The sequence below is a fragment of the Epinephelus fuscoguttatus genome, linkage group LG14 (assembly GCF_011397635.1).
Source record: "Epinephelus fuscoguttatus linkage group LG14, E.fuscoguttatus.final_Chr_v1".
In the NCBI taxonomy this organism is placed as follows: domain Eukaryota; kingdom Metazoa; phylum Chordata; class Actinopteri; order Perciformes; family Serranidae; genus Epinephelus; species Epinephelus fuscoguttatus.
The window spans coordinates 15,196,867-15,223,652 of NC_064765.1; the positions used below are offsets into that span (position 1 = coordinate 15,196,867).

Here is a 26,786-nt window from a genome sequence, read left to right on the forward strand (position 1 = left end):
TACTGCATTATATTTAATTGCATTTATATTTATTATTTTCATTTAATTCTCATGGTGTGTAAAGCTTATTTTCAGCACTCTCATTCATATCGGTATCATTTATGAATGTGTACAGCTTATTTTTTTGCACTATTTTATCATCTTTATCTTATATCATCATTATCGTAATATGCACAGAAAATCCTCCATAAATCACAAATTTGCCATAAATGTACAGCATGCTACCAATATATTCTGTGTAATGTATTATACTTAATTGCATTAATAATATCATTATTATCATTATTTGTACAGCTTTTCTTTGGATTTTCCTATTGTACTTTCTGTATTGTGTAATCAACTCTACGTGCCTCTGAAAAGTACCACTAAGGTACAAATTAAGTGTGTTGAATTTAATTGAATTTTTGAGATGTATTGATGTAAATAAACACTACTCAACACTGATGGTATGCAGTACCTTTCTTTGCTGCAGTGGGTTTGACCTTTTCTTTTAAGACCTCAGGCTCTGTTTCACAAATATGAACGAACACAAGTGGGCAAGAGCATGGATAATTACAACATAGTTTCATTTCCAGGTAACAAAAAAGGATGTTTTGTTTCATTTTAAAAGTAAAACAGTTTCTTTCTTTCTTTCATGTGTAAGCCTGTGTAGCATACAGCACGTTCACTAGTGTCAGGATGACACTGAAGACTCATTAATTTAAACTTATGTTGTTATTAGAAGACATGCCTAAGGTCACGTTGCAAAAGGTTTAGGGTTGTTAAAACTATTTTCATGCATGCTCAGTAAGAGACTGGAAAATATTGCTAAATTATACATTTACTGTATATAAGCCCAAGATTTATAGACAAAGATAAATCAGCATTGTGTTATTCTGTAAATTATTGTCTATAAATCTTAAACAGAATATTTTCTTGCTGAATAAAAACGTGTCTCAAAATCTGCTTCTGCAAAACTTTAGATGTTTCTTATAAAGAACGCTGTCACATTCAGCAGGAAAACATTCTCAGCGTTCAGGCTGCATGTTGTAATCACAACACTATGAAGGTTACATGGTTACATGAAGTGCTGCCTTTACTGAAGCAACACAAATGTACCTTTCTTCACACGGACTGGTTTGGTCTTTTCCTTAGAAATGGCTGCATCATCAGGAAGAAAATGCAGTTCATATAATATACATTATTGTTTATGTGTGAGGGTATTTTTGGCAGTAGAATTTCAGCATATTGTATGTATGATAGACTTTAAAACCTTCGCCTCAAATACATCACCAAATTAACTCAGTATTCTTGTTCCATTATAAACTGATGTAGATGACGCTGCCCTGCAAAGGCTAACCAAAATAACTTTGCTAACACTAGAACTGAGAAAAATGGCTTCGGAGCTTTTACTCTTCAGCTAAACGTGTTAGATGTAGAAAAGTGGTTAATTGTTAAGTGGTTTTTATGCCTGCAACCCATAATCAGTGACCTATGAGCCCCAAAATGCAGTAAAGTGTAGTTACTGCACTCTTCCATTGTGTAACCTTGAACAGTTGTAAAGGTGATGCAAATGCAAAGTGCAATGACCAAATTTTAGTGTCTTATCTTTTTCATTTTGAGGAACTAGATTCAATGTGTATTTGTTTCATTTACAGATGTCAGTTTTTAAAGTCGTAATAGCAAAATTTTTAAGAACCCCTAGTGCAGTGGTTTTCAAACTTTTTGTGTGTTATCGCTCTTATTATAACATAAGAATATAAAAATAAGAACAACTGAGACAGGTAGCTTCCGTGACACTGTTTTTTTTTTTTCTCTTTTCTTACGGTGGTACATCATCTTCTCTGGTGCTTTGTTGTAATTTGCTACGCACAATAGAGCGATCCCACTTATGCCTTTCTCCTTTTAAATGTTATCATCCCTCACGCTGGCTGCCAATCAGGGCTTTTGATGTGTCACACACTTATAATTACCACACCTGAACGGCGACAGATTTTTAAATGAAATTAAATGAAATTAAATTACATCTGTCTATCTACTATGGTTTAGCCTTTGCAGGGCAGTATGGTCATCAAATGGTCAATGGTAAAATGGTTGTCACTGTACCAAACACTTTACCTTTTTTCACTGCAGCAAGTTTTTCCTTTTCTTTAGGAATCTCCAGTTCTGCAAAAGGAAACAGAGGTCAGACTCGTACAATTGGGACACAGAACACGGAGAGCAGAAGCCACAATTAGTTCATTTTACAGCTAGGCATATTGCAGCCTGAGCCACAGCATTACCACAACAAAACTGGATTTCTAAAAGCTGAAAAGAGCCGGCACAGCATTAAGAATCTACAACTGGAAGACTATTATTCATGTTAGAAAGTTCATCATAACAAATTTGTTGATTTGTTCATTTTGGGGGCTTTTTCTGTAAAAAAAACAAACTGCTTAGCAAGTGTTGGTTTCTCCACTTTTGATGCGTCTGGCTGTGTGAATTACCTGTTTTATATCCTCTACGCTGTAGGGCAAGGGGCAGGAAGCGTTCCAAACATTTCAACTTTTACAACACATTGTTAATGTTTGGTGGGATGAACAGCCTTTGCTTTGGCACTGCTGGGGTCCATTTCACAAAGCAGGTTCAACAAACTCTGAGTCTAATCCTGAACTCTGAGTTGATCTACTCTGAGATAGGAAACTCTGAGTTTCCGGTTCCAGAACAGCTGATTTGAATCAGTTTAATCAACTCAGAGTAGTTTCACCTGGAGTTAAGCGCGTGCACCACAACTATAAAAAGCCAGCATCAATGGAGCCCCGATTCGACGAGTCACCATGGCAACGGGGAAGAGGAAAGCCGCGTTTTTCACCCCACTAGAATTAGAAATCTTAATGCGCTCATACGGCGAGTTTGCACATGTTTTCAAAAAGAAGTGCAACACCACTGCAGCTGCAAAAGAGAGGGAGACGGCGTGGGAGAACATCGCTGCTCGGGTCAGTGCATAAGTTTAAATGTAGTCCTTTGCAATCACAATAATATTACAGGGGAAAACTGCTTGAATGGTAGCCTATTAATTTATTTAATTTAGGTGCAATCCCGCGGGGGAGAAGCGCACTTGGCAGCAGTTTAGGATGAAATATAAAAACATTGTTCAAACAGGTAAGACCTTGGCATAATCTCATGGGGGTGCCTCATTTTGATCATGTTTTACATTGTAAAGTAAATATTGAGTGGCTGTTTGACTGTGCAGTTGTTTTATCCCCAACATAATGCTGTTTTCACACACATAAATGTCTTCTCATCTATATCGTGTTCTGTTAAATAATTAAGCCTGTTTAAACTAACACAGACTTCTACTCAGCCAACAGAAAGAAGGCAGATGCCCGTAAAACGAGCACACTTTTCTGACCGCCCTGCATACAGCTGCCTTACTCAAGTGCTCAGCGTCTCCGACATTGTACAAAAAACTTCCATTTGCAAAGAAACGCAGCGCAACACACAATATCTCCTGGGATGTGAGAGCATGACTATGACTGGTAATGTTGCAAATGTAATGACGGATTAGGTTGTGTATGTAGATGATGGAGTGTGACGTGAAACGGTACCGCTCAAAAAGATAATTGTGTGGAAATGCTAGAACATCTATGCGCGGTCTGATAACCATCTCCCAACGAATATTTAACTATCTGCGCAGTAACGCTGCATCTTCATCCACGGGATCGTTATCAAAAGGACATGCCATGTTAGTGGAAAAAAGTCGCCACCTACTGTGCCTGATGGACTTCTAATATACTGACTCTGATTTTTTTTTAAATGACAGACGGCAGAACCAGGCTACGCCAAAACTCGCCTGCTGACTGAATGAATGAGGAAATCAAATGGAGTGTGTGGCTCTGAAAGAGGGCGGAGACAGAGAGAAACTGGAGGTTCATTGAGAAAAACCTGGTCCCGACCAGGTTAGGTTCATAGAGTCTGTTACTACGGTAACTGACCGAGAACTTAAGTTACCTCTCTCTCTGAAATAGGCTAGAGTTACCCCTCTTTCTCTGGTTTGAGTTACCTCCCTTTTTGAAACGGAAAACTCAGAGTTTCCCTCATTTCAGGGTTAACAGACTCTGAGTTTTCACTAAACCTGCTTTGTGAAACGGACCCCAGCTCTTTTTGTCAACATTACAGAAGGTAAGAGGTGAGTTATAAAAGCGTTACAAAATCTGCTTTGCAAATACACAAGCTTATATTATTCCTCAGGATCACATAGAAACAGCAGTTTGCCTATGGAGCTGTTGCAGAAAAACCACTCTCCATTTCCTGTGTTGATTTATTGTTGATCTCATAGGCAAAATGCTTGTTTCACTCCTGAGCAATCCACTTACAGAATACAGTGACCTACATTTGATAAATAAATCACTGTCATCACAATCCCACACTGGTTATATGGATTAATCCTACTGAACTAATGTACCTTTCTTTACATGGACCGGTTTGACCTTTTTCCTCGGCAACGCTGAGAAAAAATATTTGTGATGGTGCTTAGTACAACAGGAGGAAATGCCAAACAAGCTGATTCTTCTTTTTTTTTTTTGGTCACCAAACATGACAATGTGAGCAGTAAATGTTTTTGTGTGCCTTTTTTAACAGTTGTTTTTACTTTGTCCTCTGGAACTTTGGGCTCTAAGTAAATAAGAATGTGAGCATTTATGATACTTAGTAAGTTGCCTTGTTATCTAGTTTGGTTATAGTTGCTTAAGTAACATTACAGTGATACATTATTAGCATCTTATTATGTATATTTAGAGGATATCAATATTTTTTGTAAGCTACAATCCCAGAAAATCATCTGCAGGTGGATGATTTTCAGGCAGGCTACCTTTTTTCTTTAGGATTGGTTTGATCTTTTCCCTCTTTGTTACAGCCTCTATTTTAGAAGGAGCTGATCCAAACAGGAAACACACACAAAACATTTTTAAAATTGTGGTTTTTCATAATTTTGGTTCAGTGTATAGGATTTAGGGGGATATATCTGCATAAATGGAATATAATATAATGAGTATGCTTTCTTTAGTGTGTAATCACCTGAAAATATGAATTATTGTGGGTTTTTTTTGTTTGTTTGTTTGTTTTTTTTTACCTTAGAATGAGTTGTTTAAATCTACAAAGAGAGTGGATCCTGATGGCCATGATGCACCGCCATGTTTCTACAGTAGCCAAGAATGGACAAACAAATACTGGCTCTAGATAGGGCCCCTCCATGACGAGGACGTCAGAAAAATATTCTTCCATTTGTTTTGGAGAGGAAGAGACCTCTTTAGCTAAGTTGGCTCCCGGTAAAAACCTCCTGAGCAATGAATGCTGCTGAAATTTCAACCTAGGGAAGTATCAACTAGTTGCAATCTGCAGTCCTCACCACTAGATGCCACTAAATCCCCCTAAATCTTACACACTGGACCTTTAAAAATGAATCTAAAATTCTATGTCTTGTCTGTGACTTTGTGTTGTTTTAATTAAGTATTTCCTTTCTTTTCATGAGCTGGTTTTGGCTTCTCCTTGGTAACCTCAGGCGCTGAGTGTAATAAAAATGATTTGTGAAGAAAGAAAGAAAGAAAGTTGACTTGTTGCCTAATAATGATGGATTGTGTCTGCATTACCTTTTTTGGCAAGAACTGGCTTGGCTTCAGGTTCTAAAGAGGAGAAAGAATAAGAGGCATGATGATTCTTGCTTTCTAATAAGTGAACTGAAACTCACATTCATTAAGATGTGTTTGAGATGTCTGCTACTAAGCATGATAACATTGTCAGAAAAATCTGGCTTGTGTATGACAGCTTTTCAATCTGAAAAGCAGCAGCATTCTGAGACATTTTTCATAGGGGTGGCCAAAACCAAAAGTCATAATTGAATTCTCTGTTAGCTGAAAACTATGTCAATATGAAAGTTACAGAATTAGATACTGACATAGGTTTGCTCTGGTTTTAATGTTATTACCTCATGTGCATACACTAATACCAGTGCAAAATTTCCACAACAATCCTGTTTTATCGGATATGTAAGTTAGACAGTTCATTGCTCTTTGAATTGACTAGTTGTCCTTTTCCTTAAAAAGACAAATATACAACTTTAATTTAAAAGAGTGCATTGATTCAAAGGAACAAAACATTTAATAGGAAGGAGCCTACTCAAGGTTAAAAACACCACAAAAGTCTTCGGTTATTTTCATGAGTCAGGCAGCAATTGTTAAAGGTGACTGCCTAGAAAATGTCTCAAACTTGCAATGCAGCTCAAATAAAGCATGTTATTGCTGGTGTAAAAAAACATGCATCCCTAAAATATCAACTTCTTCAGCTCTAAGTCTTTTTAGGTGATTATAATGTATTAAAACAAATTTGTCAGCTTACATTATAACCTTGGTTCTCTGTTTGAGGAGACTATTTTTCCTATTATGTTACATTTTCCTAAGGCCTGTTTCCACCGCAGGAACTTCGGGGTAATTTTATGGGGCTGGGGCCGTTGGTGCGTGTCTCCACCGCAGGAACCACCCCCGAAGGACAGAGTTCCGGAACTTTTACAGGGGCTAAACAAGTCCCTGCCTCGGAGTAGGTACTCAGAACGGCCCCGAAAAACTCCTGGCTGGGGCTTGGGGGTTACTTGGTGCTGATTGGATATACTCAAGGAGGGATGTGACGACAACAGAAAGCAACAAAATAGCCGGCATTTTTAAAACTCAGCAGACGAGGGTTAGCTCGTTCATATAGCTTCCGCCGCCATGTAAAAAAAACTCACTAAATGGCCTGTGAAAAAAATATTTTTTCCAGCGGATATCTTAGTTACAACATGATTGAGCTAGCAAAGCAGTTTTGTGTTGATATGTGTGGTATCTATTCAGTTATGGGAAGTCACGATGTCTAGAAAGCATCAGCTAACAGCAGCAGCAAAGCTAACATCAGGACGTCATCTGTTAAAAGCCTCCCGTTGTCGGATACGACATGAAACTACTCCAGTTAGCTCAATCATGTTGTAACTAAGACATCCGCTGGAAAAAATATTTTTTTCACGGGCCATTTAGTGAGTTATTACAGACACCGCTATCGGCTAACAGCTAACGGCGTCCCTACATCACCCCGGTCAAAATGGTCACGCAACGATTACGTCGCATCCAAAGCCCGTAACTTTACAGGAACCTTCCTCGTACTCCGCTCTCTCAGTGGAGACATGGCGGTTGAGAGGGCCGAGCGAGAGGATGTTCCTGTAGTAGTTCCTGCTCCCCAAATAGTACCAGGAACTTCTTCAGTGGAAACGGGCCTTTGTCACACAATGCACCCTGACTCAGGTCAAGATCAGACAAACAATAGGTCCGTTTCCACTGAAGAAGTTCCTGGTACTATTTGGGGAGCAGGAACTACTACAGGAACGTCCTCTCGCTCGGCCCTCTCAACCGCCGTGTCTCCTATGAGAGAGCAGAGTACGAGGATGGTTCCTGCAGTGGAGACAAGCACCAACGGCCCCGGCCCCGTAAAATTACCCCGAAGTTCCTGTGGTGGAAACGGGCCTAATGATTACAGGCCAGCACAGGTGCTTTATGGGTAAACCCTAGGGCCAGGCAACCCGCTGTGTCCTCAAGAAGTATGCACACACCCATGCACCATGCTGGGCAAACTGGCATAAGTAGCCTATCTATTTATATATATATATATATATATATATATATAAATAACAATAATAATAATAATAATGATAATACATTTTATTTAAAATACACCTTTCCAAACACAAACAAAACAAAAAATAGAAGTAAATATTTTAATATGTAGAAATAAATAAAGATGATAACTAAGATGTGTAATTAGCCTATGTCCAGTTTAATAACTTTTTCCCATGTTTTTTCAATATTTATTCATTCATTATTTTTTAAAAATATTTATGGATTTATTTATTCATACACGTATTCATACATTTATTGATTTATCACTGAATTTATTCATACATTTATTCATTTATATATTTATTTTTATATTTATTTATTTATTTATTCCTTCCTGTATTTCTTTTTTAATTTCATATTTATTTATTCCTGTATTTGTTTTATTTTCATATTAATTGATTTATTTATTTATACATTTCTGTATTTCTACATTTATTTAATTATTTCTGTATTAATTTGTTTATCATTTGTACATTTATTTATTTACTAATTTATTGATACTTAAATCAGTTTCGTCTTACATATGGAAAATGTAAGAGTAGAGCGATAGTCTCAGTTTGATGGAGAACAACAAATTGTCAGTAGTTTCTTTCACAAGCCTTTGAAATTATATAAATGATGACGTTCTGAACATTACTGTTTTCATCAGCAGCCACATGTTAAAGCTACTAAAGCTCTACAGAAACACACTTGTGCTGCATACCTTTCTTCTTTACAGCAGCTTTAGGTTTTGCTTTGATAACAGGTGCTAGAAAAAACATTCATGGCTCTATTACGTATACAGTTAAGAAATCATGAAATTAACTCATACATTTAAATACCAATGAAAAACAAACCTTTTGGTGGAGTCACTGGCTCGGCCTTCTTCTCCTTAGGAACCTCAGCTTCTAAAGCAAATAGTAACAAAAACATTTGTCAAGCCAGGGGTGCTGCAGCATTTTTAAAGTCTGATTTAATTCTTTTTAAGATTTCAACAAATATTATTTATATTATTAGACCCCAAAAGTGTTGAAACAATTTGCACACACTTTCTCTTCACGTTGTAGCCCAAAAATGCAGTCTGAACATTACTGTTTCATCAGCAGCCACATGTTAAAGCTACTAAAGCTCTACAGAAACACACTTGTGCTGCATACCTTTCTTCTTTACAGCAGCTTTAGGTTTTGCTTTGATAACAGGTGCTAGAGAAATACACAGCCCCATGTGATTAAAATAGAATAACAAATACGGTGTAAAATAAGTGAAACCTCAGAGGAAAAACACACCTTTCACTGGCTCGGCCTTCTTCTCTTTGGGAACCTCAGCTTCTATAGCAAATAATGACAAAAACACAACTCATGCTGACTGTTGTTTCCAGCACTTTGTGTCCAAGTTATTACACAACTGATGCAGTTTATTTACACAGTAAGATTCCTGACACCACCACAAAAATCCAGAGATCTGATAGGCCAAATTATAAATCACAGTAAATAAAAATGTAGTGGAGTGGAGAGATACAATAGAGAACAGCAGATTTTTAGTAGTTTCCTCCACAAGCCTTTGAAATTATATTAATAAGCAGTCTGAACATTACTGTTTTCATCAGCAGCCACATGTTAAAGCTACTAAAGCTCTACAGAAACACACTTGTGCTGCATACCTTTCTTCTTTACAGCAGCTTTAGGTTTTGCTTTGATAACAGGTGCTAGAGGAATACATGTCTCCAGTCAGAAACAACAAAGTAAACTGATGCTGCAAATCTACTAAAAGGTGAAGAGAGTGAAAAATACATTGTGAAATAAATGAAGGTACGAAAGAAAAACAAACCTTTTTTGGGAGTCACTGGCTCGGCCTTCTTCTCCTTAGGAACCTCAGCTTCTAAAGTAAATAATCAAAATTTAAAAATCAGTCAAGTTGGTCATTTACAGCATTTTGTTTTCATGATGCAGTTTATTCACACAAATACTCCTGACACCACAGGAGCATCAAGCATCTAGACTAAAAAGTTTGTTAAATAAGCAGACTGTAAAAATACAAAAATAAGTGAATAAATAATACTGTGGGAAAATACATACTATGTATGGTGTTAGTATGGATGATATTTTATTGGTGAAATTAAGTTAATCACTTTAACTACCTTTTTTTGGTGGTGCTGGTTTGACTTTTTCTTTTGGAGTTACAGGCACTATGAGAGAGTGAAAAGATTAAAAAAAAAAACAATAATCACCAGTTTTATTATTTTTTAAAATGCAAAACTCATAAATGTTAAGCAGTGAGCACTTTGAATAAAAAAGGGCACACTGTAGTGATGGCCATTTAAAAATATTGATATTAGTGTGTAAACTAAAAGAAGTACCTTTCTTCAGTGGCACAAGCTTCACCTTCTCCTTTGCTACTGAGATATTTTTGGGTGGTACTTCTGCCTCTGTAAGAAAATCCAAATGAGTGGGAAAATCAGTTGCTTCATTATTTTAACACAAACATAAATGTTAATTAGTGTCCTTTTACCTTTGACTACCGGGGCTGGTTTTGTCTTGACTGGAGCAGGTTCTGTGTAAAGTGATTTTAGGTTTGTCATTCCAGAAACATGCATACTGGGAGGAGAAATCTGAACACAAAGATTTGTCCTACCTTTCTTTGTTTTGGCTGGTTTGGGCTTCTCGGCTGCTAAAGAAAACATAGTACACGATGTCTGGTTTGCACTGATGTCGCGAACATTTTGGTGTTTGAAATATATACAATGTGTCGTACCTTTCTTTGCAGCGACTGGTTTGACTTTCTCCTTTGGCGGCTTGACTTCTGAAAACATAAAACACATAAATGCTCAGAATCACTGACTCAGTTCACTGAAATATGAAACCAGTGAAACATATAAAGAAAAAATACCTTTTTTCATGGGCACTATTTTGAATCTGTGTTTCACTAGAGTGACGTTTCTGGCCTCTTGTTCTGTGAGTGGAAAGATGGAAATAAGATACACATACAGCAAGATGTAAATGATTTTATGTATATTTTATAACATGCTCCACACTTACCTTTTTTCAAGACGGCAGGTTTGGCCTTTTCTTTAGGAGCAATAATTTCTGTATGTAAAAAGCAAAATATTTGTTACAGCAGGACAGTTTTATTCCGTTTGTGACAATCAATCATTTTTCTCTTTAGTGATTAATGAAAACATAATCAAAAACTTATAAATTTATGATGTGTGTGTGTGTGTGTGTGTGTGTGTGTTACCTTTCTTAGCAGGAGCTGCTTTGGCCTTTTCCTTTGGCGCTTCTGTGTCACAAAATGGGGCACAAAATTAGCTTTGCCTTTTGATAAGATACTTTTAGAGTTTATATCAAAAACATCTGCACTGTAAACTGATAATCTGGTCCTCACATTCTAGTGACATATTTTCTTCAAGTAGTTTTCAATAGTTTTTGAAAGGTGTGGAAGAACAATGTTTGTGTGAGCTGTAAACCATGTTTATACTCTCAGTTTAGATACACAGCTAAAAGTAGTGGTAATAATAATAATAATACATTTATTTAAAAGGTGCCTTTCCAAACACAAACTATGGAAAAAACTATGGAAATAAATAATTACAGAACTAAAGAAAGAATAAATAAATGCCTAAAAAAATACAGAAATAAATATCTATTATATATCTATATAAATCAATTTAAGACGTGTAATTATTATTTATCTATGCATTTATTTATTTATTTATTTCCATGTTTATTTCAATATGTATTTATTCATTATATTTTAAATTATTTATGGATTTATTTATTCATACATTTATTTATTTCCATACTTACTTATTGATTTACAACTGTATTTATTTTTACATTTATTTATTTATCTAATTATTTTCACATTTATTTGTTTATTCCTTCCTGTATTTCTTTTTCAATTTTGCATTAATTTATTTCTGTATTTTTTTTTAAATTTTCCTATTTATTTATTTCTATATTTATACATTCATTTCACTATTTCTGTATTTATTTATCTGTCATTTGTACATTTATTTTTTCACTAATTTGACTAATAGTGCAGTTGTAGCATACCAGCATGGGGGGTGGTGCAGTAATGAATAATTAGTTGGTAAAGATCATACTGGACCAGAGTCAGAAGATACCAGACTCAAACAGAAGGCAGAAAAGGCGATTTGCAACACTCAGTGACCACACGAGACAAAGAGCTGTGAACTATACCATGTATTTTTTCTTTGAAATTGACATGAAAGTAAAGATAATACAAAATAAAATTATTATAAACAGTTTCCAATGTACAATACAACTCTACAAAGATACCTCAGTTACAGGTCTGCAACAAATGAATTCTTTCATCACTCTTTTCACTACTCTCCTGTCTGTCACCCTATTGTAAGTAATCAAGACTCTCAAATCTCACTCTTGGGATCCAACATGAGGAAGGTAACACTGTTAAAACAACCCCTGTTTCAATACTATCCATTAACAACTAGCTGCGACCTAACAACAGTTTACTATTCACCATTTAGACAACACTACAATCACCATAACCATTCACAATCATTGATGTTAATACTCAGTCCATTCACGTAATTCAGTGAGGGTTAAGATTCAGTCCTTGCACAAGCGCAGGGATGCGTTGAAGAGGAACTAAAAGGGTAAATGTCTTTTCCAAGCCAAATAAAAACAACAAACAGGGGTAAAATAAAAGTCTGGGTTTCGGGTCTGTGCAAGTGGTGTTGGCCTTATGCAGGTGATGTTTATCCTACCGGCGGGGCAGCGCGGGGTAAGGTTGGCAGTTTCTGGCTCAGGGATCTTCAGTCCAGGGATCTAGAGGTCTCGTCTGGGTCGGCTCGCCATCAAACTCCAAATCAACTCAAAAACCCTGAACTATTCGGGGACCCTCTGTGCCACTCATAAGGTTTCTCTTAGGAGGGCCCCTCACACACACATAGATCTACATGCACTGAGCAGCAGGTCCTCTCCCTACAGTGTTACCAAGAGTCTGCTGTGCTGTTAACTCTTTGTGACCTGGGTTACACAGTCTAACATATATATTGCTGTACAATGTATGTTGCACATTCTTTTTATACTTTTATTTATACTTTCTACCGTGAACCAAATTTTGCATATTCCTGCACAAGCTACTACTTCAAAAACACTGAACTGCTCCTTTATTTTTAGTCAGATATATTGTACATTATATTTTACATATTTTTTAGAGCATTTTTTTCATATTTGAATTTTAATTTTCTTCTATTCTACATTTATGTTTCCTGATTTCTGCAGTAAACCAAAGCAAATTCCTTGTATCTACAAACTTGGCAATACACTGGAATCTGATTCTGATTTTTCAGGATGCAGTTTGTGGTGCTGTTGTTCTGTACTGCATTGTACAGCAAGCTGTCCCTGTCATTTAGCTACACACATTGATATAACTGGGGTATGAAGGTGCTAATGTGAAGATTTCCAGTGTTTCAGCTCCAGTTTCTACATTTTTTTAACAGTCTTCTCTGAGTGTGGCGGGATGTAAATGGACTGCAGCATCTGTGAGTCTTTACATTACCTGCTTTTAAAGGTTCAGCTTTGACTTTTTCCTTTGGCTCCTTCTTGGGCTCCTTGGGAGCTGCCACTGCTGGAAAATTATGACACCAATAAGCCCTCAAGTTTTAGATATATATGTAAAGGTAAGTAGCTACTTCGAATATCAAATTTACTTTACTTATTGAACTGACAATCAGCACAAAAGAATAAAAACATGTTCATACCTTTCTTTGCAGATTCTGGTTTGGCTTTCACCTTAGGAACTGCAGGAGCCTCTGTTGTTGGGAAATATTCAAAAATATAATTCACTGACTCTTAGCTTCACATTAAACATATAAAACCTGTCACTGTAAAATCCATCAAATACTAACCCTGAGGATAAAATGTCACTGTGACCTGTTCTACACATTGTATCATCTCACCTGCTTTTGTAACATTAAGATGCTCTATCTTCCTCATGTTTAGGTGTATATAAAGAGAAGTGTGACACTTGCTGTGAATCAAAATCACTTTGGCACAAAAGAATAAAGCATGCTCATACCTTTCTTTGCAGGTTCTGGTTTGGCTTTCACCGTAGGAACTGCAGGAACCTCTGTTATTGGGGAATACACACAAAAATTACATTATTGTCATTCTTGAATGAGCTGATTTAGGATTGGTGAAAAAGTAGTTAACAATAGGTCATGCAGCATCTGAACACCAAAAAATTAAAATCATTTTAAGAATAAAGCATGTTCATACCTTTCTTTGCAGGTTCTGGTTTGGCTTTCACCTTAGGAACTGCAGGAGCCTCTGTTATTGGGGAATATTCACAAATATAATTCATTAACTCATATTAGCTTCACATTAAATATGTGACCGGTGTCAGTGCAAATTCATGAAATGTTGACCACAATGATAAAATGTCACTGTATTATCTCACCTGCTTTTGTAACATTAAGATGTTCCTTCTTCAGGACAGACACAACCTTCTTCTTGACTACTCTAACCCTCCTTGCAGCCTTTTTGGGTGCAGCGTCTGAAATAAAGATACAAAGCTGATTGAACATTTTCACATAAATTACACACAAGACAGAAATACACCCTTCACTGAACAAAGGAAACCTATCAGTCCATGTAGCCCTCTGTAGGCTTCAGTCAAGCCTCTACATTGAGACCGTCTGCATTGTAGTACAACTAATGCTTACAAATATTGTATTGTGATGAAAACTGCATATGTATCACAACAGTATTTTCAGTCATGCTCTCAGTATGGCTCTATGGATGGTTTTACATTACCTGCTTTTAAAGGTTCAGCTTTGACTTTTTCCTTTGGTTCCTTCTTGGGCTCCTTGGGAGCTGCCACTGCTGGAAAATTATGACACCAATAAGCCCTCAAGTTTTAGGTATATGTAAAGATAAGTGTCAATATGTAGTGTGATATGACACCATCATTGAATACATATTTTTTGTATGTGTTCTACTCATAAAAAGTCAGTGTCATAAAACAAACCCTTGAACCCTTTAGTCTATTTAGCCTCCTGTAGGCTTCAGTCAGGCCTCTCTTTCGGACCTTCTATGAGTAAATATTTCTTAAGTGCAGCTTATACTTACAAATACTGTACTGTAATAAAAACATGTATTGTAACAGCATTATTAGCCTTGCCATCAGTATGACTCTATGGATGGTTTTACAGTACCTGCTTTTACAGGTTCAGCTTTGACTTTTTCCTTTGGTTCCTTCTTGGGCTCCTTGGGAGCTGCCACTGCTGGAAAATCATGACACCAATAAGCCCTCAAGTTTTAGGTAAGTGTCTTTCTGTGTTCTGCACATAAAAAGTTTGTATCAATAAACAAAAAAATATGCATAATATCTAAACTCATCTATGACTGAGTTTAATTCTTTTTTTTTTTCTTTTAAAGATATTTTTTTGGGCTTTTTAGCCTTTAATGTATAATAATAGGACAGACAAGCGTGAAGGGGGGAGAGAGAGAGAGAGGGAGTGACATGCAGCAAAGGGCCACAGGCTGGAGTCGAACCTGGGCCACTGCGGCAACAGCCTTGTACATGGGGCGCCTGCTCTACCACTAAGCCACCAGCGCCCCATGAGTTTAATTCTTGAATGGGTTGAAATCTTTACTGAATCAAATATTGGTGAGATATTAGGATGTATCACACAGCTGGGCAGATGCACACACTTAGCTTACTCTGAGCAGACCAAATAATACTCTTAACCATCACTACAAGGATGTAGCTGCCCGCTCTGTTGAGGTTTATTTGTTAATGGCCTCATTTCTTAGCTTTGTGAGGAAGTTATGAGAAGCCAAGGCATTTGGTGTGTTACAATGGTTAAGTGAAATGAAACATTATGAAACATCTAAACAGCTAAAGAAAGAAACAAACCAAAAAAAACCATCAGATCCAGTTTATTATTACAATAAATTGACAATCAACAGAAAAGTATAAAAGCATGTTCATACCTTTCTTTGCAGGTTCTGGTTTGGCTTTCACCTCGGGAACTGCAGGAGCCTCTGTTATTAGGAAATATTCAAAAATATAATTTATTAGTTTCCTGTTGAACATGTAATGGTATCAACAGAAACCACAAAATATACTACAGTTGCAAATTATGCAAATCTACAAAAAAAGAATTAAAGAGAATGAAAAATACATCGTGAGAAAAATGAAAGTACCAAAGAAAAACAAACCTTTTGGTGGAGTCACTGGCTCGGCCTTCTTCTCCTTAGGAACCTCAGCTTCTAAAGTAAATAATAACAAAAATATCAGTCAAGTTGGCCATTTACAGCGATTTGTTATCATGTTATTATACAACTGATGCAGTTTATTCACACACACAGATTCCTGACACCACATATCACACATATTATGTATCATTTTACTAATCACTTTAACTACCTTTTATTGTTGGTGCAGGTTTGACTTTCTCTTTTGGAGTTACAGGCTCTGTGACAGAGAAAACATCAGTGTGTGAAAATATACAGCTGGAAAAAGATTACATGGAAAGTTCCAGTTTTGTTAATGTTTAAAATCAGATGAAGTTTATTTTTTACAATAAATTGACAATCAGCACAAAAGAAAAAATCATGTTCATACCTTTCTTTGCAGGTTCTGGTTTGGCTTTCACCTTAGGAACTGCAGGAGCCTCTGTTATTGAGGAATATTCAAAAATATAATTCATTAGCTCATCTTAGCTTCACATTAAACATGTAAAATGTGTCACTGTAAAATCCATGAAATACTAACCACGAGGATAAAATGTCGCTGTGACCTGTTCTTCACCACACTGTATCATCTCACCTGCTTTTGTAACATTAAGATGCTCTATCTTCCTTAAGTTTAAGTGTATATAAAGAGAAGTGTGACATTTTCTCAGAATATATTGAATATAGAATTTTTATGTGTAATACACAAATATTGGGCATACTATCTAATTATATTGTCATTCTTGATTGGTAAGATATTAGTTCATGGAGCATCTGAACAGCTAAAAAAAATTAAAATCACTTTGACACAAAAGAATAAAGCATGCTCATACCTTTCTTTGCAGGTTCTGGTTTGGCTTTCACCGTAGGAACTGCAGGAGCCTCTGTTATTGGGGAATACACACAAAAATTATATTATTGTCATTCTTGAATGAGCCGATTAAAGATTGGTGAAATATTAGTTAGTCATTGAGCATCTGAACATCTTAAAAAAATGAAAAAAAATAAAAAAATAAAAAATAAATAACACTTTAATTTTACAAACAACAATCAACACAAAAGAGTAAAAGCATGTTCATACCTTTCTTTGCAGGTTCTGGTTTGGCTTTCACTGTAGGAACTGCAGGAGCCTCTGGTATTGGGGAATATTCAAAAATATAATTCATTAGCTCATCTTAGCTTCACATTAAACATGTGACCAGTGTCACTGCTAATTGATGAAATACACTTCTACACACTGTAACATCTCACCTGCTTTTGTAACATTAAGATGTTCCTTCTTCAGGACAGACACAACCTTCTTCTTGACTACTCTAACCCTCCTTGCAGCCTTTTTGGGTGCAGCATCTGAAATACAAAGACAAAGCTGATTAAAAAATTCCACATACATTATACAGAAGACAGAAATACACCCTTCATTGAACAAAGGAAACCATTCTCTTAGCATTATTTAGGCTTCAGTCAAGCCTCTATTTTGGGATCTCCTGCACTGCACAGTACAACTAATGCTCACAAATATGGTACTGTAATAAAAACATGTATTGTAACAGCATTATTAGCTTTGCTCCCAGTATGACTCTATGGATGGTTTTACATTACCTGCTTTTAAAGGTTCAGCTTTGACTTTTTCCTTTGGTTCCTTCTTGGGCTCCTTGGGAGCTGCCACTGCTGGGAAATTATGACATCAGCAAACAAAAAATATGCGTAATATCTAACTAGAATTTAGTTGAGTTTAATTCTTGAATGGGTTGAATTATTGAATGAATTAAAGATTGATGAGATATTAGGTTATGGAGCATCTAAAAATTAATTCACTTTATTATTATTTTTACAAATGTATTGATAATTGAAAGAATAAAGCATGCTCATACCTTTCTTTGCAGGTTCTGGTTTGGCTTTCACCTTAGGAACTGCAGGAGCCTCTGTTATTGGAGAATATTCAAAAATATTATTCATTAGTTTCACGTGAAACATGTATTGTGAATGCTCTATGAAAACTGTAATTCCAGCAGACTGTATATGAGACAAGGACAACACTAAAAACATTTAAAAAACATTTAAAATCAATATGTGTGAGATCGACATCTGTCATGTTGTTTTGCCTTGAACATTTTCATGACATTATTTTAGTCCCAGTCCCCATTAAGCTCTCAGTCTTTTTTAGGGTAATGACAGTTCATTTTTGACAGTCAGTTTCTTAAAACTAATTCTTGAATGCAAGAGCTAACATTAATTCGTCAATATATAGTGAAGCATGTAAATGTTCAAGTCAAATGTAAAATGACAAAAATTTGTTTTCCTCGACAACACTAGTGGAACAACAAATTTGGGACTGTTTGCTTAACAAGTCTTCAAAAGTTCTGAACATTACTGTTTTCATCAGCAGCCACATGTTAAAGCTACTAAAGCTCTACAGAAACACACTTGTGCTGCATACCTTTCTTCTTTACAGCAGCTTTAGGTTTTGCTTTGATAACAGGTGCTAGAAAAAACATTCATGGCTCTATAAATTCTTATTCATACAATTACCACGAAGTAAACTGATGCTGCAAAACTACAGTGTAATTAAAAATAAAAATACATTGTGAAATAAATTACAACATAAAAGAAAAACAAACCTTTTGGTGGAGTCACTGGCTCGGCCTTCTTCTCCTTCAGAACCTCAGCTTCTAAAGGAAATAATAATTAAAAAAACACCTGTAAAGCCAGGGGTCCGACACCATTTTTAAAGTCTAATTCAGTGCTTTTTGAGACATTCTTAACCCTCATGCTTCATTATGGACATTTTTGTCCCGAAGGGTAGTAAATTAAACTGATGCCTGAGGGTTAAAAATGTTGAAACAATTTGTGTACACTTTCTCTTCATGTTGCAGACTGAAAGTACAGTCTGAACATTACTGTTTTCATCAGCAGCCACATGTTAAAGCTACTAAAGCTCTACAGAAACACACTTGTGCTGCATACCTTTCTTCTTTACAGCAGCTTTAGGTTTTGCTTTGATAATAGGTGCTAGAGAAATACATGTCTCCAGTCAGAGACCACAAAGTACACTACGAACTATGCAAATCTACTAAAAAAATGAAGGGAGTGAAAAATGCATTGTGACATGAATGAAAGTACCAAAGAAAAACAAACCTTTTTTGGGAGTCACTGGCTCGGTCTTCTTCTCCTTAGGAACCTCAGCTTCTAGAGCAAATAATAAAAACAAACACATCAGTCAAGTTAAAGGTGTTGCATCACCTTTAAAAGTTAAATTCAAAGCTTTTAAATACATTTTTAAGGCCTCATTAAATATGATTTTAGACCCCAAAAATGTTGAAACAATTTGTGCACACTCTCTCTTCATGTTGCAGACTGAAAGTACAGTCTGAACATTACTGTTTTCATCAGCAGCCACATGTTAAAGCTACTAAAGCTCTACAGAAACACACTTGTGCTGCATACCTTTCTTCTTTACAGCAGCTTTAGGTTTTGCTTTGATAACAGGTGCTAGAGAAATACACGGCCCCTAGTCAGGAACCACCAGTGAAAAATACATTGTGACATAAATGAAAGTACCAAAGAAAAACAAACCTTTTTTGGGAGTCACTGGCTCGGCCTTCTTCTCCTTGAGAACCTCAGCTTCTAAAGCAAATAATAAAAATTCTAAAATGAGTCAAGTTGGTCATTTACAGCACTTTGTTTTCATGATGCAGTTTATTCACACACACACAAAGATTCCAGACACCACAACATTCAAGCATCTAGACTAAAAAGTTTGTTAAATAAGCAGACCGAAAACATACAAGTTAGTACGGATGATATTTTATTGGTGAAATTAAATTAATCACTGTAGCTACCTTTTATTGTTGGTGCTGGTTTGACTTTTTCTTTTGGAGTTACAGGCTCTGTGACAGAGAAAACGTCAGTGTGTGAAAACATACAGCTGAAAAAAGATTATGTAGAAAGTTTCAGGTTTGTTCAGGTTTGAAATACAAAATCTTAAAAAATGGATGTTGTGCAGCACTTTGAATGATAAAAGCAGACTATAGTCGTGACCTGATAGAGTGTACTTTAGATCTGTGTTTGAAACACAATATAAATGTATTATTATTAGAACAATAGTTTTAAATGCTGGTGTACTCCTCTTGATTCATGATATTTTAAGAATCCCATGGTGTTTAAGATCTCACACACTGCATCTTAAAACGTTAACATATAAGAATAAGAAAAACAGAATAAGAATAACTTTATTCATCCCCAAGGGGAAATTCAATTATCTGTCAGCTCATCTATTATATGTCAAAGCATTATAAAGCCTGATGTGATGAGTGTGGCCTGTCACTTACCTGCTTTAGTAACATTTACATGTTCCTTGTGCTTTTTTATAGCTTTCACCTTAACTGCCTTCTTGGGTTCTTCAGCTGAAATGAGAAGCAGAAAGACGACCAATGAGGACTGTCTGCTTTTTTAATCCTTTAGTTTTGTTTATACATAATGTAAGAAAAAAAATGTACAAATTCAACCTAATTTTTTGATCAAATTCAGCACGACAAATAAAGTTATTTTGACACAATATTTTTGTATATAGAACACTGATTTAATTATGTTTTCAAACTCCAATATTTATGTTAATCTGACAGAATTAAATGTTCAAACGACAAAAAACATTCTGTTGAACTGACATAGATTTCTAGTCAGACAAGGGTCATGTGACACATTGATATAAATGGGGTATAAAGATGTTGATGTGAGGATTTCCCGTGTTTCAGTTACAGTTTCTTTAATGTTTTCAGTCCTCTCTGAGTGAGACAGGATGTAAATGGACTGCAGCATCTGTGAGTCTTTACAGTACCTGCTTTTAAAGGTTCAGCTTTGACCTTTTCCTTTGGTTCCTTCTTGGGCTCCTTGGGAGCTGCCACTGCTGGAAAATTATGACACCAATAAGCCCTCAAGTTTTAGGTAAGTGTTTATTATGTGATATCTTTGAATATCAAATTTACTTTACTTATTGAAAAGACAATTGGCACAAAAGAATAAAAACATGCTCATACCTTTCTTTGCAGGTTCTGGTTTGGCTTTCACCTCAGGAACTGCAGGAACCTCTGTTAATTGGGGAATATTCAAAAATATAATTCATTAGCTCATCTTAGCTTCACATAAACTGTGTCACTGCAAAGTCATCAAATACCAACCACAAGGATAAAATGTCACTGTGACCTGTTCTTCTACACACTGTATTATCTCACCTGCTTTTGTCACATTAAGATGTTCCTTCTTCAGGGCAGACACAACCTTCTTCTTGACTACTCTAACCCTCCTTGCAGCCTTTTTGGGTGCAGCATCTGAAATGAAAAGACAAAACTGAACTGTTTCACAAAAAGTATCTAGATAAAGGAAATATACCCTTCATTAAACACAGGAAACCTATCAGTCTATTTTGACTTATTTAGGCTCCAGCTGGGCCTCTCTTTGGGAGCTTCTATGAGTAAACATTTTTACAATACAACTTATGCTAACAAATATTGTACTGTAATGTATCATAAAAATATTTCTAGCTATGCTCTCAGTATGGCTCTATGGATGGTTTTACATTACCTGCTTTTAAAGGGTCAGCTTTGACTTTTTCCTTTGGTTCCTTCTTGGGCTCCTTGGGAGCTGCCACTGCTGGGAAATTATGACGCCAATAAGCCCTCAAGTTTTAAGTATATGTAAAGATGAGTGTTTCTTATGTGACAGCGTCTTTGAACATATATATTTATGTGTACGACACAAAAATTATGGTGTGCATCATATCTAAGAATATTTTAGTTCTTGAATGGTCTGATGAAAGATTGGTGAGATAGAAGGTTATGGAGCATCTGAACAGCTAAAAAATATCTAACTCACTTCACTTATTGAATTGATAATAGACACAAAAGAATAAAGCATGCTCATACCTTTCTTTGCAGGTTCTGGTTTGGCTTTCACCGTAGGAACTGCAGGAGCCTCTGTTATTAGGGAATACACACAAAAATTACATTATTGTCATTCTTGAATGAGCCGATAAAGTATTGGTGAGATATTAGGTCATGGGGCATCACTTTATTTTAACAAACAACAATCAGCACAAAATAATAAAAAACATGCTCATACCTTTCTTTGCAGGTTCTGGTTTGGCTTTCACTGTAGGAACTGCAGGAGCCTCTGGTATTGGGGAATATTCAAAAATATAATTCATTAGCTCATCTTAGCTTCACATTAAACTGTGTCACTCTAAAATCATGAAGTGCTAAACACAAGGATAACATTTCACGGTATCATCTCACCTGCTTTTGTAACATTAAGATGTTCCTTCTTCATCACAGACACAACCTTCTTCTTGACTACTCTAACCCTCCTTGCAGCCTTTTTGGGTGCAGCGTCTGAAATACAAAGACAAAGCTTATTGAACAGTTTCACATAAATTATACAGAGGAAAGAAAAATACCCTTCACTGAACGAAGGAAACCTATCAGTCTATTTAGCCCTCTTCAGTCATCCCTCTATTTTTGGACCTCTGCACTGAAGTACAACTGCTGCTTACAAATACTGTATTGTGATGAAAACCGTTTATGTATCACAACAGTTGCAGTATGGCTCTATGGATGTTTTTGCATTACCTGCTTTTAAAGGTTCAGCTTTGACTTTTTCCTTTGGCTCCTTCTTGGGCTCCTTGGGAGCTGCCACTGCTGGGAAATTATGACACCAATAAGCCCTCAAGTTTTAGATATATGTAAAGAAGTGTCATGTTAAACCTCGATTGCATACATATTTTTTCATGTGTTCTACACATAAATAGTCAGTGTCAACAAACAAACAAAGAAACAAAAGACATCTAGTTTAGTTTGATGAGATATTAGGTTATGGAGCATAAGCAGCTAAAAATGATCAAAATATTTACTAAATAAACTGACAATTGACACCAAAGAATAAAGCATGTCCATACCTTTCTTTGCAGGTTCTGGTTTGGCTTTCACCTTAGGAACTGCAGGAGCCTCTGTTATTGGGGAATATTCAAAAATATAATTCATTAGCTCATCTTAGCTTCATACTGAATATGTTCACTGTGTCACTGCCAGTTCACGATATACTAATCACGAGGATAAAATGTCAATGTGACCTGTTCTACACACTGTATCATCTCACCTGCTTTTGTAACATTAAGACGCTCTATCTTCCTCAAGTGTAGGTGTATATAAAGAGAAGTGTTTATTGTGTGACGCTTGATATCAAAACTCAACCATCTATCTATTTGTTTAATTATTGAATGGGTTGAAATCTTTAATTAATTAAAGATTGGTGAGATATCAGGTTATAAAACATCTCAGCAGCTAATAGATTCACTTTATTTTTTATAATGAATTGACAATAGACACAAAAGAATAAAACATGTTCATACCTTTCTTTGTGGGTTCTGGTTTGGCTTTCACCGTAGGAACTGCAGGAGCCTCTGTTATTGGGAAATACACCAAAAATTACATTTTGTCATTCTTGAATGAGCCGATTAAGGAGGAGGTGAGATATTAGTTAACAATAGGACATGGAGCATCTGAACATCTAAAAGAAATTATAATCACTTTAATATAAATGCATGTTCATACCTTTCTTTGCAGGTTCTGGTTTGGCTTTCGCCTTAGGAACTGCAGGAGCCTCTGTTATTGGAGAATATTCAAAAATATAATTCATTAGCTCATCTTAAACATGTAAAATGTGTCAGTGCAACGTCATGAAATGCTGACCATGAGGTTGAAATGCACGGTATCATCTCACCTGCTTTTGTAACATTAAGATGTTCCTTCTTCAGGACAGACACAACCTTCTTCTTGACTACTCTAACCCTCCTTGCAGCCTTTTTGGGTGCAGCATCTGAAATACAAAGACAAAACTGATTAAAAAATTCCACATACATTATACAGAGGAAAGAAAAAATACCTTTAATTGAACAAAGGAAACCTATCAGTCTATTGAGCCTTACTAAGGCTCCTGTCAAGCCTCTATTTTGGGACCTCCTGTGCTGAAGTACAACTAATGTTTACAGATACTGTACAGTGATGAAAACTATATATGTATCACAACAGTTGCAGTATGACTCTATGGATGGTTTTACATTACCTGCTTTTAAAGGTTCAGCTTTGACTTTTTCCTTTGGTTCCTTCTTGGGCTCCTTGGGAGCTGCCACTGCTGGAAAATTATGACACCAATAAGCCCTCAAGTTTTAGGTATATGTAAAGCTAAGTGTTAATATGTAGTGTTATGTAAAACCTTTATTAAATAAATATTTTTTCATGTGTTCTTTACATAAGAGGTCAGTGTCAGCAACCAAAAACAATTTAAATGTATTGACAACTGAAAGAATAAAAGCATGTTCATACCTTTCTTTGCAGGTTCTGGTTTGGCTTTCACCTCAGGAACTGCAGGAGCCTCTGTTATTGGGGAATATTCAAAAATAAAATGCATTAGCTCATCTTAGCTTCACATGTTAGCACTGTAATTCTTGTAGACTGAGACAATGACAACAAGAAAAGATTAAAACATGTTGAAATTCAATATATCAGATTGATATTTATCATGTTGATTTTTCTTGAACATCTTCACTGCATCATTTTACTCCCAATCCAGAAATAAGGTAGTGTTAAGAACATGCATCTCTGTCTTTTTTAGGTAATGGCGTTCATTCTTTATATAATCAAGCTGTTGTTTTTAAAACAAATTTTTGAGTGCAAGCGCTAAAACTAATTTGTCAGCCTATAGAAAGGCATGTAACTGTAACAACACATTTTGATTTTGGGTTGTTACCGCAACATGTCTTTGAAATTAGATTAATAATGCTATTCTGAACATTACTGTTTTCATCAGCAGCCACATGTTAAAGCTACTAAAGCTCTACAGAAACACACTTGTGCTGCATACCTTTCTTCTTTACAGCAGCTTTAGGTTTTGCTTTGATAACAGGTGCTAGAGAAAACATTCATGGCTCTATTATATATACAGTTAAGTCAGAAATCGTGAAATTAACTAACAAATGAAAGTACCAAAGAAAAACAAACCTTTTTTGGGAGTCACTGGCTCGGCCTTCTTCTCCTTGAGAACCTCAGCTTCTAGAGCAAAAAATAAAAAACAAAAATATCAGTCAAGTTCATGGTGTTGTATCACTTTATGGTCTAATTCAATGCTTTCAAAGACATTTTTAAGGCCTCATGAAAAATTATTTGAAACTCCAAAAATGCTGAAACAATTTATGCACACTTTCACTTCATGTTGCGGACTGAAAGTACAGTCTGAACATTACTGTTTCATCAGCAGCCACATGTTAAAGCTACTAAAGCTCTACAGAAACACACTTGTGCTGCATACCTTTCTTCTTTACAGCAGCTTTAGGTTTTGCTTTGATAACAGGTGCTAGAGAAACAGTCAAGGTTCTATTATGTATACTGTTAAGTCAGAAATCATGAAATTAACTAATAAATGAAAGTACCAAAGAAAAACAAACCTTTTTTGGGAGTCACTGGCTCGGCCTTCTTCTCCTTAGGAACCTCAGCTTCTAAAGTAAATAATAAAAACAAAAAATATAAGTCAAGTTAAGGATGTTGCATCACTTTTAAAGTCAAATTCAATGCTTTTTAAGACATTTTTAAGGCCTCATTAAATATTTTTACAAACAACAATTGACACAAAAGCATGTTCGTACCTTTCTTTGCAGGTTCTGGTTTGGCTTTCACCTTAGGAACTGCAGGAGCCTCTGTTATTGGGGAATATTCAAAAATATAATTCATTAGCTCATCTTAGCTTCACATTAAATAGGTAAACTGTGTCACTGCAAAATCATGAGACGCTGATCATGAGGTTAAAATTGCACTGTATTATCTCACCTGCTTTTGTCACATTAAGATGTTCCTTCTTCAGGGCAGACACAACCTTCTTCTTGACTACTCTAACCCTCCTTGCAGCCTTTTTGGGTGCAGCGTCTGAAATACAAAGACAAAGCTGATTGAAAAGTTTTATGTACAGAGAAATATACCCTTCATTAAACAAAGAAAATCAGTCTTTGTCTATTTAGCCTTCTTTATGCTTTGACCTGGCCCTCTATTTTGGGGTCGTCTGCAGTGAAGTACAACTAATGCTCACATATACTGTTTACAATACAGTATTTTCAGTCATACTCTCAGTATGACTCTATGGATGGTTTTACATTACCTGCTTTTAAAGGTTCAGCTTTGACTTTTTCCTTTGGTTCCTTCTTGGGCTCCTTGGGAGCTGCCACTGCTGGAAAATCATGACACCAATAAGCCCTCAAGTTTTAAGTATATGTAAAGATGAGTGTTAATATGTCGTGTTATGTGACAGTTTAATTGAATATATGTGTTCTTCACATAAAATGCCAATGTCAGCAACCACAAAATTGGCTGAATCATTAAATGAATTAAATACTGATGTGCTAAAAATCCATACAATCACTATTTTTTACAAATTTATTGACAGTTGATACAAAAGAATAAAAGCATGTTCATACCTTTCTTTGCAGGTTCTGGTTTGGCTTTCACCTTAGGAACTGCAGGAGCCTCTGTTATTGGAAAATATTCAAAAATATAATTCAATAACTCATCTTAGCTTCACATTAAACATGTAATGTAAGTAGCTAGTCTATGAAAACTGCAGTTTTTGTAGACTGTTTGAGACAATGACAGCCAGAAAAGATTAAAAGACGGTGAAATTCAATATTCAAACTAATACAATTCAATTTAATTCAAAATTCAATTTCAAATTAATAACTATCACAGTGTTCTTCCTTGAACATTTTTATTGTACTACTTTATGACCATTCCAAAAGTAAAGCACTGTGAAAAAAACATGCCTCTAAGTTTTGTGTTTTTTTTAAATGACAATGACAATTACATTATTTCTTAATGATTAGGCCTATGTCATTACT

The 26,786-nt window shown here is 35.8% G+C and overlaps 1 protein-coding gene across 50 annotated transcripts in view; it reads right to left on the bottom strand.

Annotated features, from left to right (window-relative positions):
- si:ch211-266g18.10 (titin) overlaps positions 1 to 26,786 on the bottom strand; it is a 53,162-nt gene that overhangs the window by 8,014 nt on the left and 18,362 nt on the right. For 15 of the 50 annotated variants that reach the window (XM_049596893.1, XM_049596889.1, XM_049596892.1 and 12 more), the window contains 65 exons: positions 26,370 to 26,420; positions 26,054 to 26,122; positions 25,729 to 25,824; positions 25,548 to 25,598; positions 25,350 to 25,400; positions 25,214 to 25,258; positions 24,907 to 24,957; positions 24,770 to 24,814; positions 24,232 to 24,282; positions 23,972 to 24,040; positions 23,630 to 23,725; positions 23,461 to 23,511; positions 23,259 to 23,309; positions 22,806 to 22,856; positions 22,480 to 22,548; positions 22,147 to 22,242; positions 21,974 to 22,024; positions 21,778 to 21,828; positions 21,437 to 21,505; positions 21,088 to 21,183; positions 20,893 to 20,943; positions 20,694 to 20,762; positions 20,188 to 20,262; positions 19,699 to 19,746; positions 19,433 to 19,483; positions 19,304 to 19,348; positions 18,995 to 19,045; positions 18,824 to 18,868; positions 18,478 to 18,528; positions 18,297 to 18,341; positions 17,731 to 17,781; positions 17,459 to 17,527; positions 17,111 to 17,206; positions 16,941 to 16,991; positions 16,693 to 16,743; positions 16,251 to 16,301; positions 16,053 to 16,100; positions 15,845 to 15,895; positions 15,617 to 15,667; positions 14,836 to 14,904; positions 14,435 to 14,503; positions 14,079 to 14,174; positions 13,898 to 13,948; positions 13,698 to 13,748; positions 13,381 to 13,431; positions 13,179 to 13,247; positions 10,869 to 10,910; positions 10,670 to 10,717; positions 10,521 to 10,583; positions 10,386 to 10,433; positions 10,266 to 10,301; positions 10,143 to 10,184; positions 9,991 to 10,059; positions 9,772 to 9,819; positions 9,462 to 9,512; positions 9,295 to 9,339; positions 8,921 to 8,962; positions 8,792 to 8,836; positions 8,492 to 8,542; positions 8,359 to 8,403; positions 5,607 to 5,639; positions 4,424 to 4,465; positions 2,098 to 2,145; positions 1,099 to 1,140; positions 458 to 505 (listed from right to left, as the gene is read on the bottom strand). In XM_049596893.1, coding sequence (XP_049452850.1) covers positions 458 to 505; positions 1,099 to 1,140; positions 2,098 to 2,145; positions 4,424 to 4,465; positions 5,607 to 5,639; positions 8,359 to 8,403; positions 8,492 to 8,542; positions 8,792 to 8,836; positions 8,921 to 8,962; positions 9,295 to 9,339; positions 9,462 to 9,512; positions 9,772 to 9,819; positions 9,991 to 10,059; positions 10,143 to 10,184; positions 10,266 to 10,301; positions 10,386 to 10,433; positions 10,521 to 10,583; positions 10,670 to 10,717; positions 10,869 to 10,910; positions 13,179 to 13,247; positions 13,381 to 13,431; positions 13,698 to 13,748; positions 13,898 to 13,948; positions 14,079 to 14,174; positions 14,435 to 14,503; positions 14,836 to 14,904; positions 15,617 to 15,667; positions 15,845 to 15,895; positions 16,053 to 16,100; positions 16,251 to 16,301; positions 16,693 to 16,743; positions 16,941 to 16,991; positions 17,111 to 17,206; positions 17,459 to 17,527; positions 17,731 to 17,781; positions 18,297 to 18,341; positions 18,478 to 18,528; positions 18,824 to 18,868; positions 18,995 to 19,045; positions 19,304 to 19,348; positions 19,433 to 19,483; positions 19,699 to 19,746; positions 20,188 to 20,262; positions 20,694 to 20,762; positions 20,893 to 20,943; positions 21,088 to 21,183; positions 21,437 to 21,505; positions 21,778 to 21,828; positions 21,974 to 22,024; positions 22,147 to 22,242; positions 22,480 to 22,548; positions 22,806 to 22,856; positions 23,259 to 23,309; positions 23,461 to 23,511; positions 23,630 to 23,725; positions 23,972 to 24,040; positions 24,232 to 24,282; positions 24,770 to 24,814; positions 24,907 to 24,957; positions 25,214 to 25,258; positions 25,350 to 25,400; positions 25,548 to 25,598; positions 25,729 to 25,824; positions 26,054 to 26,122; positions 26,370 to 26,420 — 3,654 coding nt within the window. The remainder of the gene's footprint in view (positions 1 to 457; positions 506 to 1,098; positions 1,141 to 2,097; positions 2,146 to 4,423; positions 4,466 to 5,606; positions 5,640 to 8,358; positions 8,404 to 8,491; positions 8,543 to 8,791; positions 8,837 to 8,920; positions 8,963 to 9,294; positions 9,340 to 9,461; positions 9,513 to 9,771; positions 9,820 to 9,990; positions 10,060 to 10,142; positions 10,185 to 10,265; positions 10,302 to 10,385; positions 10,434 to 10,520; positions 10,584 to 10,669; positions 10,718 to 10,868; positions 10,911 to 13,178; positions 13,248 to 13,380; positions 13,432 to 13,697; positions 13,749 to 13,897; positions 13,949 to 14,078; positions 14,175 to 14,434; positions 14,504 to 14,835; positions 14,905 to 15,616; positions 15,668 to 15,844; positions 15,896 to 16,052; positions 16,101 to 16,250; positions 16,302 to 16,692; positions 16,744 to 16,940; positions 16,992 to 17,110; positions 17,207 to 17,458; positions 17,528 to 17,730; positions 17,782 to 18,296; positions 18,342 to 18,477; positions 18,529 to 18,823; positions 18,869 to 18,994; positions 19,046 to 19,303; positions 19,349 to 19,432; positions 19,484 to 19,698; positions 19,747 to 20,187; positions 20,263 to 20,693; positions 20,763 to 20,892; positions 20,944 to 21,087; positions 21,184 to 21,436; positions 21,506 to 21,777; positions 21,829 to 21,973; positions 22,025 to 22,146; positions 22,243 to 22,479; positions 22,549 to 22,805; positions 22,857 to 23,258; positions 23,310 to 23,460; positions 23,512 to 23,629; positions 23,726 to 23,971; positions 24,041 to 24,231; positions 24,283 to 24,769; positions 24,815 to 24,906; positions 24,958 to 25,213; positions 25,259 to 25,349; positions 25,401 to 25,547; positions 25,599 to 25,728; positions 25,825 to 26,053; positions 26,123 to 26,369; positions 26,421 to 26,786) is intronic. The other 35 variants (XM_049596848.1, XM_049596883.1, XM_049596880.1 and 32 more) reach the window with 35 other exon arrangements.